A 17312-nucleotide genomic window follows, 5' to 3' on the forward strand; every position below is an offset into this window, starting at 1 on the left:
TAATAACATAGATATGCTGTGTATCTGTTTATGTTCTATATGTGTACTTAGACTTTGTTTAGAAAAGAGTAAGATTCTTCCACCTCCAAGAACCAGTGATCACTCCCTTGAAGGCTCTGTCACCCCTATGGAGAATGCAGCATGGTCAGGCATGTAAAAGGGTCTCTTACCAGGTCCTCTTTCAGGCGGTGGACTTAGATTAGTAGATAATCCTTCCTGGGCCACGGGCCTCATGACTGGTCAGTAGTGTTGCCAGATTTCACAAACTATATATATAGAATGTCCAGTTAAACTTGAATTTCAGACAAACAAGTCCTTTTTTAAGTAAAAGTATGTCCTATGCCATATTTAGACATCGTTTGTTGTATCTGGCAATGCTACTTGTAAGGATCCTACTGTTCTGAGGATAGAAAGTGCACTTCCCATTAAGTAAGACTTTTCATTAACAGGAAGAACGTGAGCCTCCATTTAATAGGCTGGGCAAAAGGATGCCAAATGACTTTTGATGTAGTTTTTACTTTCATGAGCTTATTTCAACAAAGGATGTTAAAAACAGCCAAATATCAGCAGGGCGCAGTGGCTCACATCTGTAATCCCAGCAGTTTGGGAGGCCGAGGCGGGTGGATGATTTGAGCCCAGGAGTTCGTGACCAGCCTGGGCAACGTGGCAAAACCCTGTCTCTATAAAAAAATAAAATAAAACAGTCAAACATTTGCATATTGATGAGACTCTTTTTTAAAACATAACAGCTCGTTTTTGCTTTGAATTCTATATGAAAACTTGTGCTCTATTCTCAAGTAACGAACAGACGTGGGGTAAATCTCGGAGTGTCTGAAGATCATTCCACAGGCGCCAGTTCTTACCCATGTTTCTGCTTATTCTCCAACCTAGTTGACGCCAGAGGGAGGCATCAAAAAAAGATTCGGAGCAAAACTCAGAATTACCTCAACGTGTATGCGGCGGAAGGCCTGCGCACCTTGTGCATCGCCAAGAGGGTGAGTGGGGGCAGCTCCACGAGGGTGCACGTGCAGGTGGCCGCCCCACAGTGAGCAGCGCCCGGTGCAGCACTCAACAATGTATCTCCCATAGGTTCTGAGTAAAGAGGAGTATGCCTGCTGGTTGCAAAGCCACCTAGAAGCCGAATCCTCCCTGGAAAACAGCGAGGAGCTCCTCTTCCAGTCTGCCATTCGCCTGGAGACCAACCTGCACTTATTAGGTAATTAACTTGAGAGTCGCATGCCTAAGGGCAGTGTGGAGTTTGCAGGGACGGCCCTGGAGGGGTGAGTGCTCTTGTCAGCGGCTGCTCCGCAGGCTGGCCTTGGTTAGGGAGCCACCTGGCAGGACGCTGGCACAGCCGAGGCGGGAGGGTGCTTGCCTGAATCTTCTCCTAGTCTCATTTCTGTGAGGTGCACGTGCTGCCCCCGAGGCACCCCAAGACAGCAGCTGCCATGCTTCCCCTTAACCTGGTTTCCCACCAAAAATAGAGCCAAGGAGTGAGATTTCTGACAGTTGGGAGTTGAAAGGATTTTTCCCTCGGGAAACAGGGAAACTTTTGGGACCCAGAAACTGCTGCATTTTGCATCTTAGGAATGTTTCACAGATTCGAGGTGAATGAAAAGAAAATGGGCTCATTTTTACTGAAATATGTCCACATTTCCAACTGTGTTCATCTTGGTACTTAATAAATGCTAACTAGTATTAGTGATAAATGAAGGTATTTATTATGTTAATGCTTACTTTAATACTTAAAATATTTATTTTCCTATTTATTAAAGCATTCATTAAATAGCCAAGTCATTGTATACATGCTCTGTGTGTCCTTGAAGAGCTGGTGTTGAGGATGGTCCACCCCCACCTCCATCCCGGGTGCTGTGAGTCAGATGGTACTTCTCGAGCACAAAGCCCTGGGGAGTTCATCTTCACTTAACACAAAAAGGCGGTGTTCACTTGCCCTCTTTTTCTGGGCAGAGGAGTTGGGATAGCTATATATTTACATCTACATTTCTAGTATAATACATAGTTAAGGTTTGCATTTAATAGCATAATGTACACTAGGCATAACATATATCTGCACACATTTTATATATTGTTTGCCCACAGAATCTTATAGGAGGCCACGCATTACTCGGAAAGCCCTGGGATCCAGGGGCCCAGTGGCACCATGAGTGGCAGCCCTGGATGTGAATTAAATGGAACACCTGAGAAATGGCTGTGCCTGTTTTTAGGCCCTGAAGTTTTGGCTTACTAAAGCAGGGCTGCTGTCGTCTGGACTGGTTGGGCTTCCCCGGAAGACAGTATTGTGCAGGCCTGTGGGGTAGGAGGCATCTGCTGGTTGTCCCAGACGTGCCCGCCCAGCCTCATTGACCAGCCTTGTTTTTAACCCTTCACTATGGGGCACCTTCCCCAGGGAGGAGCTTTTCCCCTGGACAGCACTAACTTCTCAGATGGAGTGAAATTGGCCCTCCGGTGCCGTTTCACAGTGCTTGCTGGTTCCGCCCCCTGGAGTAATGCAGACAGAATCTCCTCCCTTTTCCACATGATGAAACCTTGACTATTTGGGGAGATGGCTGTGAGTCCCAGGCTGCCCCTTCTCCATCTTCCCTGCTCTCAGAGCCCAGGAGCCCTGACTCAGTTATCCAGCCCTGCTCTGCCACTGCAAGCTGGTCATGCAGGATGGTCATGCAGGCTGATCGGACAGCCTGGGGCAAGTGGCTCAATCCTTTTTGCATCCAAGTTCTGCTCTGTGGTAATCCCAGTGTTTCGGGCTCTTGTGAGGGTGAAAGGAAGGGATGACGGGAGGCACTGAGCGTGGCGCAGGCACAGGGCCTGGCACTGAGCGGTTGTGTGGTGAGTCTCCTGGTTGGTGCTTCCACACCGTTTCCACCCAGCTGGCCTCTCCTCTGCAGGCTTTCTCTGGTGATCATGCATCGGTCACCTCTCTTGGCCTGGATGCTGCAGCTCTGTTAACATATCCTAAGTTGTTAACGGCCCCTGCGGCACCCGAGGCTCATGGTGAACTTGAGATCCAGTCATCTTCTTAGGCCTTTTTCATGGGGATTCCTTGCTTGGATTCTATAATTTTTACTTGGGCAACTGTGTGAAGATCCAAAATCAGAGTTTTCTACCGATCCCCTGTTCCACTTCCTCTGATTGGAGTCGGGATCCTGGTCATCAGCGTTTCTCCAAACCGATTCCACCACATCCCGCTGTCATCCTCAGGTGGATTCCTTCCCTCCAGGTGCACGTGAGGATGGCTCTGAGATGTGTCAGCGATGGAACTCCTGGGTTGCCCACATGGGTGCCAGCCGTGCACTGGAGCCTGCTCACGCCTCCTGGCAGAGCTCATGGATACATTTTGAAGAATTTTGCAGTAGCCCACATAAATGTTCAGGAATCTCACGTCGCCTTTTGATGCTATGTTAGTAGATTGAAGTCAGCCAAGGTGGGAGTATTTACACCACAGAAATGAGCAAATGCAGTAAATCGACCTTCCTCCCACAGACCGGTTGTTAACCACTTACCATCTCCTGCTACCTGATATGTTTATGTTTCAAATGACGTGGCCTGAGCTGGAGAGTATGAGAGCCACCCACCACCTTAGTGTTCACATGGCTCAAACGCGGGCACTGTGTTCCAGCTCCTCAGCTTCATTAAGAAAAGTGAAGCCAGCCACTTATATTTTTACCATTCCAAAGCCAAATCTTTTCATGAAGGTGCTTTTTTTTGTTTTTTGTTTTTTGTTTTTTTGCTTTGAGACAGAGTCTCACTCTGTCACCTGGGCTGGAGTGCAATGGTGCGATCACAGCACATTGTGAGCTCAAATTTCTGGGCTCTAGTGATCCTCCCGCCTCAGCCTCCTGAGTAGCTGGGACCACAGGCGTGTGCCACCAGGCCCAGATAAATTTTTACTTTTTTTGGTAGAGACAGGGTCTCACTCAGGCTTGTCTCGAACTCCTGGTTTAACGTGATCCTCCTGCCTCAGTCTGTCTAAGTGCTGGGATTACAGGCGTGTGCCCCTGCACCAGGCCCAGGTGCTTATCTTAAATAGCATCAGAGAACCATACATAACTATCTTCAGCAGAAAGGATCTCCATTCTCTCCATGCTCTTGAAATTTTCTTTTCCTTAATGCTCTGGGCAGGAACCTAAATTCAAAGGATACTCTTGCTCATTTTCCCCAGTGTCCTTGCTAGTTTCTCTAAATGTCTAAAACTTCCTCGTTGGTGAAATCCTTTCCCCTCCCATTCAAAGCTGTGTGGCACCAAGCACAGTGACGCTGGGCTCTGCACACCACCAACTCCTGAGTTATGATACTCAGAAATGCCAGGCCTTCCAGAGGGTCAGGTCGTAAAGACAGTGGCATTTACTCAGAGTCACATAAATTATATCACAAACAAGTACCTTGGAAAGCTGAAGAAAGCCGCTGTGCCCCAAATCATCTTGAAAGGCTGCTGCCTGCAGGCACTCTTTCCTCTGCCGTCTTTCATGCCGAGGTGGGGGTCCCTCCCATAACTCCTTTTTCAGTTCAATGCTATTCTGCACCTGACTCAGGCTCACACCTTATAAAGGTGAGTGTTGGTGGGGTGACCCAGTGGGAGGCCCATGAGTTTGACCAATTAGCTCCTGAACTAAGGAGGTTCTGTTTTCAAGGTGTTAACTTTTTCCTGTGAAACAGCAGACACCCTCCTTACTGGAGTTTCCGGCAAGGCCTTCCCTGCTTTCTTTCTTGGCAGACATTTGACTGAGGGACTTTAGCTCGGCAGCTGGGATACAAAGGTGGGAGGCACAAGGTCCTTGAGGCAGGAAGTTGCCATTTAGAGAAGAGTGGGCAACTGCTTGGGTTATGTTTCAAGCACTGTAGTGGAAGCGTTATCCTGGCAAATTGTCAGTAATCCATCAAGGTTAGCCATTATTAGTCTTACTCTATAATCATTATTACTATCATTAAGTATGAATGAATTACTATGAACACACAGAGGAAGGCGAGACCATCCCTGTCTTCCCCAGACATCAAGGAACCTGTCATAGTACAAGTGACACTCAGGATGAGCCAGGGACACGGGCCACACACAGTCTGCCCCCCTGCTAGAGCCCAAGGGCCAGGGTAGAGGAGCGAAGCTAAGGTCAGATGCCCTCCCGGTGCCCGGGTGGCTGGGGATGTGCTCGCGGGGAGCACAGAGCGTGACCTGGCTTTCTTCCTGAGCAGGTCTTAAGCTCCACACTCTGTGTGGTCTTCCCAGGGTACTCAGGTTATAAGGTTCAGAGCAGTGTGCAGCATGGGTGCAATGTTCCCTCCTCCTTTCTGGGCCCTCCCCAAGTTCCCACATCACCTTCCAGTATATCCCCGACATGGGAGCTAGGCCCAGGCTACCTGAGCTGGAAGACAGCAGATCAGCCACTTGCCCCTGAGGCGGTCTTCTGGGGTGCTGGTGATGTTCTGCCCCCTGAGCTCAGGGCTGGTGACACTGGTATGTGACTTGTGAAAGTGTATCAAAGGAATATTTAAGAAATGTACACTTGTGTGTTTACTGTACCTCAGTTCTACCTTCCCCTCCCCATGCCTGCCGTCCTGTCATTCTAGAAGAAGGGGTAAGGGTGGCTTAGTTCGTTTGTTCTGCTGTCACACAATACCACAGACTGGGGACTTAAGGCACAGACATTTACTTCTTACACTTTTGAAGGCTAAAAGTCCAAGATCAAGGTTCTAACAGCTCGCAGTGTCTGGTGTGAGATCTCCTCCTAGTTTGCAGATGGCCGCCTCCTTGCAGTGTTCTCACACAATGGGGAGATTGAGAAACCACCTCTCCAATGCCTATTTATTTATTTATTTCTTGAGACAGAGTCTCGCTCTGTCACCCAGGCTGGAGTGCAGTGGCATGATCTCAGCTCACTGCAACCTCCACCTCCTGGGTTCAAGCAATTCTGCCTCAACCTCCCGAGCAGCTGGGATTACAGGCACCCACTACCACGCCCACGTAATTTTTGTATTTTTAGTAGAAACAGGGTTTCACCACATTGACCAGGTTGGTCTGGAACTCCTGACCTCAAGTGACCCGCCCACCACGGCCTCCCGAAGTGCTGGGATTACAGGCGTGAGCCACCGCGCCCGACCCCAGTGCCTCTTTTTATAAGGACACTGATCCCATCACGGGAGCCCCATCCTCATGACCTCATCTGAACTTAATTACCTCCTGCAGGCCCCACATCCTAATACTACCACACTGAGGATTAGTGCTCCCTCCTATGGATCTGGGGGACACAAACGCTCAGTCCATAGCAGCATCCCAGCACAGGGCACAGCATGGTGTAGCGCAGTAAAGGAGCCTCAGTCAGGGCTCGAACCTAGGGACCGGGGCTGCAGCTCACTTCCAGAGTGGGGAAGACAGAAACCATCTCACCAAGATGTAAACAGATCTTAAAAAAATAAAAATAAAAAAAAAAAAATCTGAGGCAGGCCTAAGCACATTTCCGCAGTCAATAGTAGATTTTTCCCAACATACTGAGACCAAAAAGGCAAAACCTGCCTCTCAACTTCTTTATGTTTGTGGAAAAAGCGTATTTAGGATAATCTTGGTTTCAAGAAATAATGGCCTTACCTGTGAAGTCTGTTTCTATAGTGACTAGTAATAAGCATTGTTGAGACTGGACATTCTGAATTTCATTCACCAGAAGCTTTCTATGGGATGGGCAATTTTTAAGACGATATTTTTATCCCTCCGAATATCGTCATTCCCAACACCTTCCCATACGCTTTGCTTTCAGGTTATCTGTAAAGATACAAGTTAGAAAAAAGTTGAGATACTTTGGTGTAAGTACACATAATTGTGCTCAGTGACTCACAGTTATTCCTACGCACTCGACTGAGTCACATCGACAGAGCTGTCAAAAGCGTCCACCACTGTCCTGAAATGGTTCCACAGGGGACTTCCTGTCACTACATGGCAGACAACTGGCAGCCCAGCCCCGGGCAAGGCCCAGGCAACAGGGGCTGTACCAGTGCCTGCCTTTGGTGTATCTGGTGCATGCCATTTGCACCCCAGAAGGATTGGGGGGCACGTGAGAAGCGGGTTCGCTCACACTGCTGTGCATTTGACCAGGTGCCACTGGGATTGAAGACCGCCTGCAGGACGGAGTCCCTGAAACTATTTCTAAATTGCGTCAAGCGGGCCTGCAGATTTGGGTTCTCACTGGTGACAAACAAGAAACAGCTGTCAACATTGCATATGCCTGCAAACTGCTGGACCACGACGAGGAGGTCATCACCCTGAATGCCACTTCCCAGGTAGGTGGGTTTCAAGTGGCTCCGCTTCCTTCCCCTGGGGTGGTCCATGTTTATCGTGACCCCCTTGGCAGACACTCACATTCCTGGCAGCTGCTGTGAGAAGGACCTCACCCTCCGCGTTCGGGTTTAGGATGTGCATGTTATTGCCTTGGAAGAGGTAAAGTTTGCTGGAATTTCTTAGTACCGAAGGAATGCACGTCTGGGCTTTATTGATACAAAGTTCAGCCTGGTTTCTCCTGACATAGTGTCCAAGTCATCAAAGAACTTTCTCGTGAGGTCCCATGTGCTTCCACAGTGGAGCCAGGGCAGTGGTCCATTTAGCACTGACCACCTCAGGACCATTGCAGGCACTGAGGACTTCTTTATCCAGTTGGATTTGTCTGTTTAAATCCCCAAGTCTGTGGCCAATAGCTACTTCATATACTGCCCTGGTCTGGGCTCTCAGTCCTCGCAGAAGTTCCCACTCAAAACTTCTTGCGCCGGCTTTCAGGCTTCTTGAATGGAGCAGGGAACTGTCTTGCTGTGGCTGATCTGCTCCTCCCCAGTGTGGCCAAAGCCACCACAGCCTCTCTGGGGCTCACACTCAGACTCCCCACCCCACCCTCTTAGGTCCACACCTGCACCATCATATGTCAGGACCTTGGGACTTTGTCGCTTGGGAGTGCCCCTTTCTGAGATGGCCTTGGTGGGAGCATTCCTGCTCCGTGAGTTATTGCAGCAGCCCCCACTCATCTCCTGGCCTCTAGGGCCTCTCACTCCATCTGTAAGTGTAGGAAAGGCTGCCTGCTGAGCCCCGTTGTCCGCATTGTACAGACGCCATTGTGACTCTCGCACCTTGTTCCATTGGATTCTATGATCCAGATTCCCACCATTCCCAGTCCTTTCTTCACAGCCACGCTGGCCGGGGCACCCCCTTCCTCTCACATCTATGCAAGGTCACCCTGCTTCAGAGCCTGTGCCTTCACCAGGGCCTTTTTTTTTTTTTAAGTGACCTCTTTCTCCAAGAAAGTTTGCGAATTTATACTAAAGGTTGACCTGATGACCTGGTCATTGCTTTTATTTATTTATTTATAATTAGCATATAGTAAAATTGGCTCTTTTTTTGGTTATACACTTACATGAATTTTAACACGTGCATAGATCTGTATATGTATATACACCACCCTATCCACAGTCCAGGAGAGCTCCATCATCCCCAGAAAGTCTGCCATGCTACCCCCGTGCAATTGTAACTTCCCTCCTTTTCTAACCTCTGGAAGCCACCAATCTGTTCTCCAGAACTACAGTTTTGTCTTTTCCAGATGTCAAGTAAACAGAATACTCCAGTGTGTAACTTTCAGAGCCTGGCTTCTGTCACTCAGCATAACAATTTTGAGATTCACCTGAGCTGTTGCATGAACCAGTAGTATATTTCTCCTTGATGCTGAGTAATATCCACTAACACCAGATTTTGCATATCCATTCACTCAGTGAAGAACATTTTAGTTGTTTCTGGTTGTTGACAATCATAAACAGCACTTCTATAAATGTGTGTATACAGGTTTTTGTGTGAACATGTTTTCATTTCTTTAAATACCTAGGTCAGATGTGAATGTGTCTAAGTTTATGAGAAGCTGCCAGACACCAGCCTGCTTTTCAAAGTGCTGTATTACTTTGCTCAGTGTCTTTTCCAGCACTTCGCATTGTCATTGATTTTTTTCTGCTAGCCCCTCTAAGGGGTGTGTAGTGGTATCTTGTTATGGTTTTAATTTGCATTTCACTAGTGTCTAATGAAGTTGAACATCTTTCCATGTGCTTATTTTCCATTCAAATATCCTCTTGGATGAATTGTCAAGTATTTTTCCATTTTCTAATTGAGTTGTTTTCTTAATGTTCAGTTTTGAGAATTCTTTATGTTTTCTGTATGTAAGTCCTTTGTTGGCTATGTGATTTGCATATATTTCATACCTATCTTCTTTGTTTTTTAATATTGTCTTTCACAAAAGCTTTTAGTTTTGATAAATTTTTATTCTTGTTAAATTTAATTTTTATTTTATTATTTTATTTTTTTGGAGATGAGGTCTCACTCTGTTACCCAGGCTGGAGTGCAGTGGTGCCATCGCAACTCACTACAGCCTCAACCTCCCAGGCTCAAGGGATCCTCCTGCCTCAGCATCCCTAGTACCTGGGACCACAGGAGCGCACAAGCATACCTGGCTAATTTTTTATTTTTTTAAGAGATGGGATGCCCCAGCGTTGCCCAGGCTGGTGTCAAAATCCTGTACTCAAGTGATCGTCCTGCCTCGGCCTCTCAAAGTGCTGAGATTATAGACTTGAGCCACTGTGCCTGGTCTGATTGGTCGTTTTTTAAAAATTTTATGTATCATGCATTTGGTGTCATGTCTAAGATGTGCCTGATTATGAATATTTTCTCCTGTGTTTTATTCTAAAAGCATTACACGTTAACATCTTATCTATAGATGCAGTCCATTTTGGGTCACATTTCATGAAAGGTGTGAGGGTTAGGTTAGACTTCATCTTTCCACGTGTGGCTGCCCAGTTCCTCCAGTGCCATTTGTTGAAAGCGTCTTTTTTTGGTTGAAAGCGTCTTTGTCAAAAATCAGTTAGTTATATTTGTGTGGGTCTGTTTCTAGACTTTCTGTTCTGTTCCATTCATTTGTTTGCCTATCCCTTCACCAATACGATGTGTATTGATTCATTGTAGTAGTTTGATTACTGTAGTTTTTTATAAGTCTTAAAAATTGGTAGTGTTATTCCTCCAACTTTATTCTATTTCAAAATTGTTTTGGCTAGTCTTCTTATTTGTTGCCTTCGTATATGAATTTTAAATTAATTTTTCTGTTCAGAAATTCCTGCTGGAGCTTTTATTTGAATTTTGTTAAATTTATAAATCAATTTGGGAAGCATTGATATTTTTATCATGTTGATCTTCCACTCTGTAAACATGGTATATCTCTACATTTTTTAGGTCTTCTTTTATTTCTTTTATCAGCATTTTATAGTTTTCAGCATACACATCATATACATGTTTTGTTAGATACATTCCCAAGCACTGATGCTCCTCAACTTATGATGGGGTTATGTCCCGATAAACCCATCATAGGTCAAAAATATCATAAGTTGAAAATGTATTTAATACCCCAAAAGACCCATCCAAAAGTTGAAAATTTGTAAATTGAACCATTGTAAGTCAGGGACCATCTGTACAACGTTTTTTGTAGGTTTCGTAAGTAGTATTTTTAAATTTCTATTTTCCAACTGTTTGTAGTACACTTGACCCTTGAACACATAGGGGTTAGGGATACCAATCCCTCCATGTAGTCAAAAATCCACATATAACTTTTGACTCTCCAAAAACTTAACTACTCATAGCCTGCTGTTGACCAGAAGCCTTACTGATAACAAATAGTCAATTACCACCTATTCTGTTTATTGTATGTATTATATGCTGTATTCCTAACAATAAAGTAAGCTAGAGAAAAGAAAATGTTATCAAGAAAATCTTAAGGAAGAGAAAATATATTTACTATTCATTAAGTGAAAGCGGATCTTCACTGGCTCTTTCCTTGGTCGTGTCTATTCTGCCATTGAGCCCATCCAGAGAGTTTTCAAAAATAAACTTTATATATAGAATTGTTTCAAATTTAGAGAAAAACTGTGAGGATAGTACACACTTATTTCTCATGTATGCCATACATAATTTATTCTGTTACTGATCTTACATTAGCCTAGTAAATTTATTACATTAAGGAGCCAATGTTGATACATCATTACTTTCTGAAGTTCATACATTGCCTTAGTTTTTACCTAGTGTCCTTTTTCTGTTCTGGGATCCCATCCAGAACACTACATTACATTTTGTCATCATGCCTCCTTACACTCTTCTTGGCTGTGACACTTCGGTAAACTTTCTTTATTTTTAATGATTTTGACCATTTTGAAGAGTGCTGGCCAGGTATTTTGTAGAATGCCCCTATATTGGGATTTGTCTGATGTTTTTCTTATCACTAAAGTGGAGCTAAGGGTTTTAAGGAGGACAGCCACAGAGGTCAAGTGCCATTTTCATCATATCCTATCAAGGGTACATGCTGTCAACACCATGTCACTGTTGGGGTTGACCTTTTAGTCACTGTACTCTTTGCCTCTTCCCATACTGAATTCTTCCGAAGGAAGTCACTGTGCACAGCTCACAGTTAAGGAGTGTGGAGTTATAGTTTTCTCCTTGAGGGCAGAGTATCTGCATAGAAGATTTAGAATCCAGTGAGCTTTTTATTTCAGTTAATGTATTTCTGTCACAAATTTCTATTTGGTTCTCTGAAATATCTTCCTTCTTTTTGGCCAAGACTGTCTCTCTGTTCATTTCCAGCATGTTCAATCTTACTTCTTGGAACATTTGGATAATGGCTGTTTTCGTCTTTCTTTGTCGATAATGTCAGTATCTGTGTCATCTTGACATTGGCTTCTGTGGATTGTCTTTTTCCACAGAGTTAAGATTTTCCTGGTTCTTTGTATGCTAAGAAGTTTTGGATTGCATCATGGGCATTTTGAATATTATGTTATGACACTGGCCATTTTAAACTTCTATGGAGAATGTGGATTTTTTTTTAAGCAGGTGATCAACCCTGTGGGGTTTGGGCTGTGAGCTCTGGGTATTGGTTTCAAAGGCAGATATGTTTATAAGACCTAGTCTTGCATTTTTGCCCTCCACAGGTCACCTTGGAACTTGGGTGGCAGTCTGTTGCAGAGTTTGCCTCTCAAAGGCTTTGTTATGGGTGAGCCCAGGAATTCATTAACAACATTATGGGGTCAGTTAGCCAAGCTTCTCTTTACAATTTTTCCAGCGCCTCTGGTTCCCCAAGAATCCCCTTTTCAGTCTTCTGGCAGGAAAGCTGGAGTGTGTCACCTTCTTCTTCCCATATTTCCTGCCCTTCTCCTGCGTCCAGCGCCAAGTGGGGGCAGAATAGAAGACAGAGCACCACAGGCTCTGATGGAAAGGAGGGTCTAGCTCCCTTGGAGTCTGCGGCAGCAGACAGTTCAGCCACTGCCATTCCTGCACAGCCACGGTAGCAAAATTGCCTGGGACTGAGTTCAAAATAATAGACGAAAAAGAATAAATAAAATTGGAGACTTTCGCATCTTCTCAGAGCATTGGGAACCCCCTTTTCACTCCTCAAGCCAGAGCTAGAAGGTGTCTCCTGGAGCTCTCTCTGTCCTTGCCTTGGAGCCCACGTCCAGGTTCCCTGGTGCCTTGGGCTAAGCCAGGGGCTACCAGAGTAACAGTGACATACCCACCACCCATTCAGTGTCCTTAGCACACTTGTCTCCTCTCCCAGTCCATCGGCTGCTACTCCCTCTCAGAGCTCTGCAGTAGTGAGCCTATGCGCCCTGCCCACGTGCAGGCTGCAGTCAGTGGGAGCAACGGGGATGAAGGAGGAGTCTCCACTGCTGTGCGGGTCCAGGGAGCTCATGGAGTTCCTGTGATGGCATCCTGCATTCTCCTCAAGGCCTTCCCCAGTTACTGCCATATCCCACCCCATGCCCTGGAAGCAAAGCTCTCCCTCTCCTGTCCATCTCCACACTTTCGCACATCCTGGTTGGTGATTTGCTGCAGCCATGAGTGTGTGTGCATCAGCTGTCTGTTCCCCCTACGGCAGTAACTGTGTCTTTTCAGTCTTCTTTTCTCTAGTCTGACTTCATTTTCTGAATACAAAGGATCCTCAGTAAGCGTGTGTTGAACACAGCTGGATTTCCGTGGTGTGTTGCAGGGCACTGGTCACTGACCTGGCAGACTCACCGTCTGCGGAGGATCGGGAGCTGCCCAGGCTCCCCGGAGCGTGTTTGTTCCTGGAGACGGTGGTCCCTCCTGTGCCTCCAGCTCCTGCCCCTGATCCCTAGTGCTGCTACCACCGTAGGTTTTCCTCCTTTCTCTGGAATCCAGATCAAGTTTTGCCTATTAAAAGCCTCCGTAATTGTGCTTTTTTTTTCTTTTCCTGGCAGAATTGGAGAACTTAGGGAGGATACTGAAAATTGCATTTCTTTAGGGGCTAATCATAACAAAGCCTTTTGCAGAGCTTTGTGTCCTGCAGTTAGTCCTTGGGGGGTTAGGTAAGGGCCTCTGAGAACTATCAAAAAGTACACGGAGGGCCTTCAGTCTAACTATCCAGCAATTTCACAATAATACAGTACGGCCTTCCAAAGTGAAGATGGTCCATTCCAACCTCTGCACTGTATCATGGGTGATCAAGTAAGATCTTAGAGAAACCTAGACCAGTTCAGTCTCTTTTTTTTTGAGACAGAGTCTCGCTCTGTCACCTAGGCTGGAGTGCAGTGGCATGATCTCGGCTCACTGCAAGCTCCGCCTCCCAGGTTCATGCTATTCTCCTACCTCAGCCTCCCGAGTAGCTGGGACTACAGGCGCCCGCCACCACGCCTGGCTAATTTTTTTGTATTTTTAGTAGAGACGGGGTTTCACCATGTTAGCCAGGATGGTCTTGATCTCCTGACCTCGTGATCCGCCCGCCTCGGCCTCCCAAAGTGCTGGGATTACAGGCGTGAGCCACGGTGCCCGGCCACCAATTCAGTCTCTTCTCTGGGGAAAGTCATCCTCTCCGGCTGAACTTCACAGTTTCTGGAGGGTGGCCTCTGGGCAGGCGGGTACTGCAGCCTGGAGCCCGGAAGGATGTCAGCTCCAGAGGTGTTGAGCCAGGGCGGGGATGTTTGTGGCATGACTCTGAGGGAACTGCGCTGTCCTCTCATGTCCCTTTCAGGAGGCGTGTGCAGCCCTGCTAGACCAGTGCCTACGCTACGTGCAGTCCAGAGGCCTCCAGAGAGCCCCTGAGAAGACCAAGGGCAAAGTGAGCATGAGGTTCTCCTCTCTCTGCCCACCCTCCACGTCCACTGCCTCTGGCCGCAGACCCAGCCTCGTGATCGATGGGAGAAGCCTGGCCTACGCTCTCGAGAAAAACCTGGAGGACAAATTCCTCTTCCTTGCCAAGCAGTGCCGCTCCGTCCTCTGCTGTCGGTCGACGCCTCTGCAGAAGAGCATGGTGGTGAAGCTGGTGCGGAGCAAGCTCAAGGCCATGACCCTGGCCATAGGCAAGTATCCCAGCTGGCCAGACGGCCTCCTCCCAGCTGGACCCAAACTTCCTCTACCCTTCCATGCTACACCACGAGATGGGAAAACACTTCCTCACCTTTCTTTCTGTGTGTGTAAAATCACACCCAGTGTGATAGAGCAGGCAACATGTTCCGAAGGTAAAGTTTACATTGGAAAGCCACAAAAGAGAGTAGCAGAGTTACAGGTTCATGCTGCAAGGTCAGTAATCCAGTGCTGCTTTACGGCAACAAGATGGAGCTTACCCTGTTTCTCAGGAGACAGGACACAAGAGACCTGCCTGTCCCAGTCTGTCCTGGCCACAGCAGAGGGCACTACACACTCAGCCTTAGCCCAGGCCAACTTAGAAGGCCCTTTGCAGCTGGTTCTGGTCACCATGAACCTCCGGGTGTCCAAGGCTTTGTAACGCCCTAAGGGCCCAGAGGCTTGGTGACCAGAATTCCCACTGCCTCCTGTCAGCTGTGCTGATGGTTCTGGGACAGGCTTCTGAGTAAATAAGTCCATCCTCAGATACACATCACTGCTCAGTTTTACACCAGTTATTTAAGGACTGTGTTTCTCATGGTGGTTTTTCCTGGCAGACACTGTTGGCCTGGAGAGCCCTGTCTGCTCCTCTCTAGGGATGGGATGGTGGCCACTCGCCTCCTTCCAGGACATCCTCTCTGCCCACTTCTAGTGCAGGCAGAGTCTCTAGCACAGGTTCAGGGGCTCAGCAGCACCACCTCCTGATGAGGGCCAGGAAGGAAGCAGTGGCCGTGATCCCCACATGCCAACAATTGGGCCTCCCTGTAAATAGAATCTACACCTAGGTGAGAACTGGATCAGAAATCAAGTACCCTCACCAATCAATCAGCCAGTGTTGGCAGTATTTTCTGCAAAAGGTCTGTGACAGCCCCTGCTTGTTGACATGGAGATTGCTGCCTGTTCACAGTGGGCACCTCACCTGGCCAGAGGAGACCGCTGTTGAGCCTGGGTTACAGTGGCAGTGAGGAGAGCGAGCACTGGCCTGAACACGGTCGTCATGGGGACCCTGCTCTACACACCCTGAGGCCAGTAACCGCTAAGGAGAGTGGGCACAGGGCACGTGTTCAGGAGGCCCGGGGAACCTAACAGCCACGGCCTGTCCTGAGGCCATCGTTGCCTTCATGTGCCTGGGGTGGCCCTCAGGTTTCCCTGAGAAGCTGGAAATGGTCTTCAGGCTGACCTGCACCACCCCTGTGCCAGCCTCCTCCTCTGAGCGTCAGTGTCCTCCCTGGGAGCACGAGGACAACGTCAGCCCTGAAAGGCCACAGTACACAGTAAGACGTGAATGATGTTTCCCTGGCCTGGCCAGTGCCTGGCTCAGCCGCGTAGCCACTGCTGTCTGGTATTCCTGAAGAAGTGGAAGGAAATCCTTGGCTGATTAAAAAGAAAAGGAAACACAGAATGGAATCTCAAAAGAAAACGGGAAAGTAATGACCCATAAGAACATCAGCACATGGCTGGGCACGTGGTTCACACCAGTCATCTCAACAGTTTGGGAGGCCAAGGCAGGAAGATCACTTGAGCCCAGGAGTTTGAGACCAGCCTGGGCAACATAGTGAGTCCCCATCTCTACAAAAAATAAAAAAAATTAGCTGTGTGTGGTGGCATACACCTGCAGTCTCAGCTACTTGAGAGGCTGAGGTGCGAGGCTCACCTGAGCCCAGGAGGTCAAGGCTGCAGTGAAACGTGATCACACCACTACACTCCAGCCTGGGCAATAGAGTGAGAGACCCTGTCTCAAAAAAAGAAAAAAAAAAACTGCTGGGGCAACATGGTGGGCGAAACCCCATCTCTACTAAAAATACAAAACCTGGCTGGGTGTGGTGGCAGGTACCTGTAGTCCTAGCTACTCAGGAGGCTGAAGTGGGAGGATCACTTGAGCCCAGGAGGTTGAGGCTGCAGTGAGCCATGATCATGCCACTGCACTCCCACCTAGCCTGGGTGACAGAGTGAGACCCTGTCTCAAAAGAAAAAGAAAGAAAGAAAGAATGCGTTAAAGCATCGATGTGACCTACTCCTAGTGCCCAGTGGTTTATAATGTAGAGAGCATTGTTGCATACCATATCTCATGTTTTACCATATCTCATTTTAAATGGGACATTCTGGGGAAAGCTGTACAGATTTTTATTGCTTCAGAGAATTCCAATTTGATATATAAAACTGATCAGTTAATACTGGTCTCAACATTATAAAGAACAGGAAAATCACAGGGAAGAGACATCCTGTAGTCACACTACAAGTCATTCTAACTTTGTGTATCTGTACCTTTTCTCATTTGTGCAACTTGGGATGTATGCCCTGATTTGGGCTCTTCTGCTGCCCAGTTCCAAGAATGGTGACCGTCACGGAGTGATAACGACTTTATGTCTCTGCTGTCCTTTCCCCGAAGGTGTCCAGATATGTGACCATGCTCTGTGTTCCTAAACATTTTCTATCAACAAATTGACAGAATGAAGAGAAGTTCTCCTTTATTGCACCCCTAGAGGGCCCCAAAGTGAGCACAATGGCTAATACTGTGGCAATCCATATGCAAAAAAAAGAGCTCCACAACGTGCTGGGCTGAATTTAACCTCCTTCCTCTAGTTTAGAAACTGCCCGGGAAGTGTGGCTGGGAGTAGCCTTGGCTGCTTGGCTGGGGTGGTTCAGTAACTAATGATGATGAAGATGATGATAGCGTCTTTCCTTGTGCCAGACAGCAGGATGAGGGCTTTACTGGTGTAAGAGCGACACTGCAGAGCGGGTGCCACGTACCAGGTGGCTCAGCTCCAGCCCGCTTTCTGAAACATCTCCTGGTGTCGCTAGCTTATTCTGAATGCTTAACTCTATTCTCCCAGGGTGGATGCTCTACTCCTTTTTCCCCCATCTTCCCCAGGACCCTTTCACTGCACTGAGT

The 17312-nt window shown here is 47.3% G+C and overlaps 1 protein-coding gene across 4 annotated transcripts in view; it reads left to right on the forward strand.

The window, feature by feature from the left end:
• The window catches only part of ATP10A (ATPase phospholipid transporting 10A (putative)), a 186336-nt gene that overhangs the window by 155844 nt on the left and 13180 nt on the right, over positions 1-17312 (forward strand). For all 4 annotated transcript variants that reach the window (XM_003828068.6, XM_063596989.1, XM_055098745.2 and 1 more), the window contains 4 exons: positions 892-995; positions 1090-1216; positions 7097-7281; positions 14049-14376. In XM_003828068.6, coding sequence (XP_003828116.3) covers positions 892-995; positions 1090-1216; positions 7097-7281; positions 14049-14376 — 744 coding nt within the window. The remainder of the gene's footprint in view (positions 1-891; positions 996-1089; positions 1217-7096; positions 7282-14048; positions 14377-17312) is intronic.

Source organism: Pan paniscus, chromosome 16, assembly GCF_029289425.2.
Source record: "Pan paniscus chromosome 16, NHGRI_mPanPan1-v2.0_pri, whole genome shotgun sequence".
Lineage (NCBI taxonomy): Eukaryota > Metazoa > Chordata > Mammalia > Primates > Hominidae > Pan > Pan paniscus.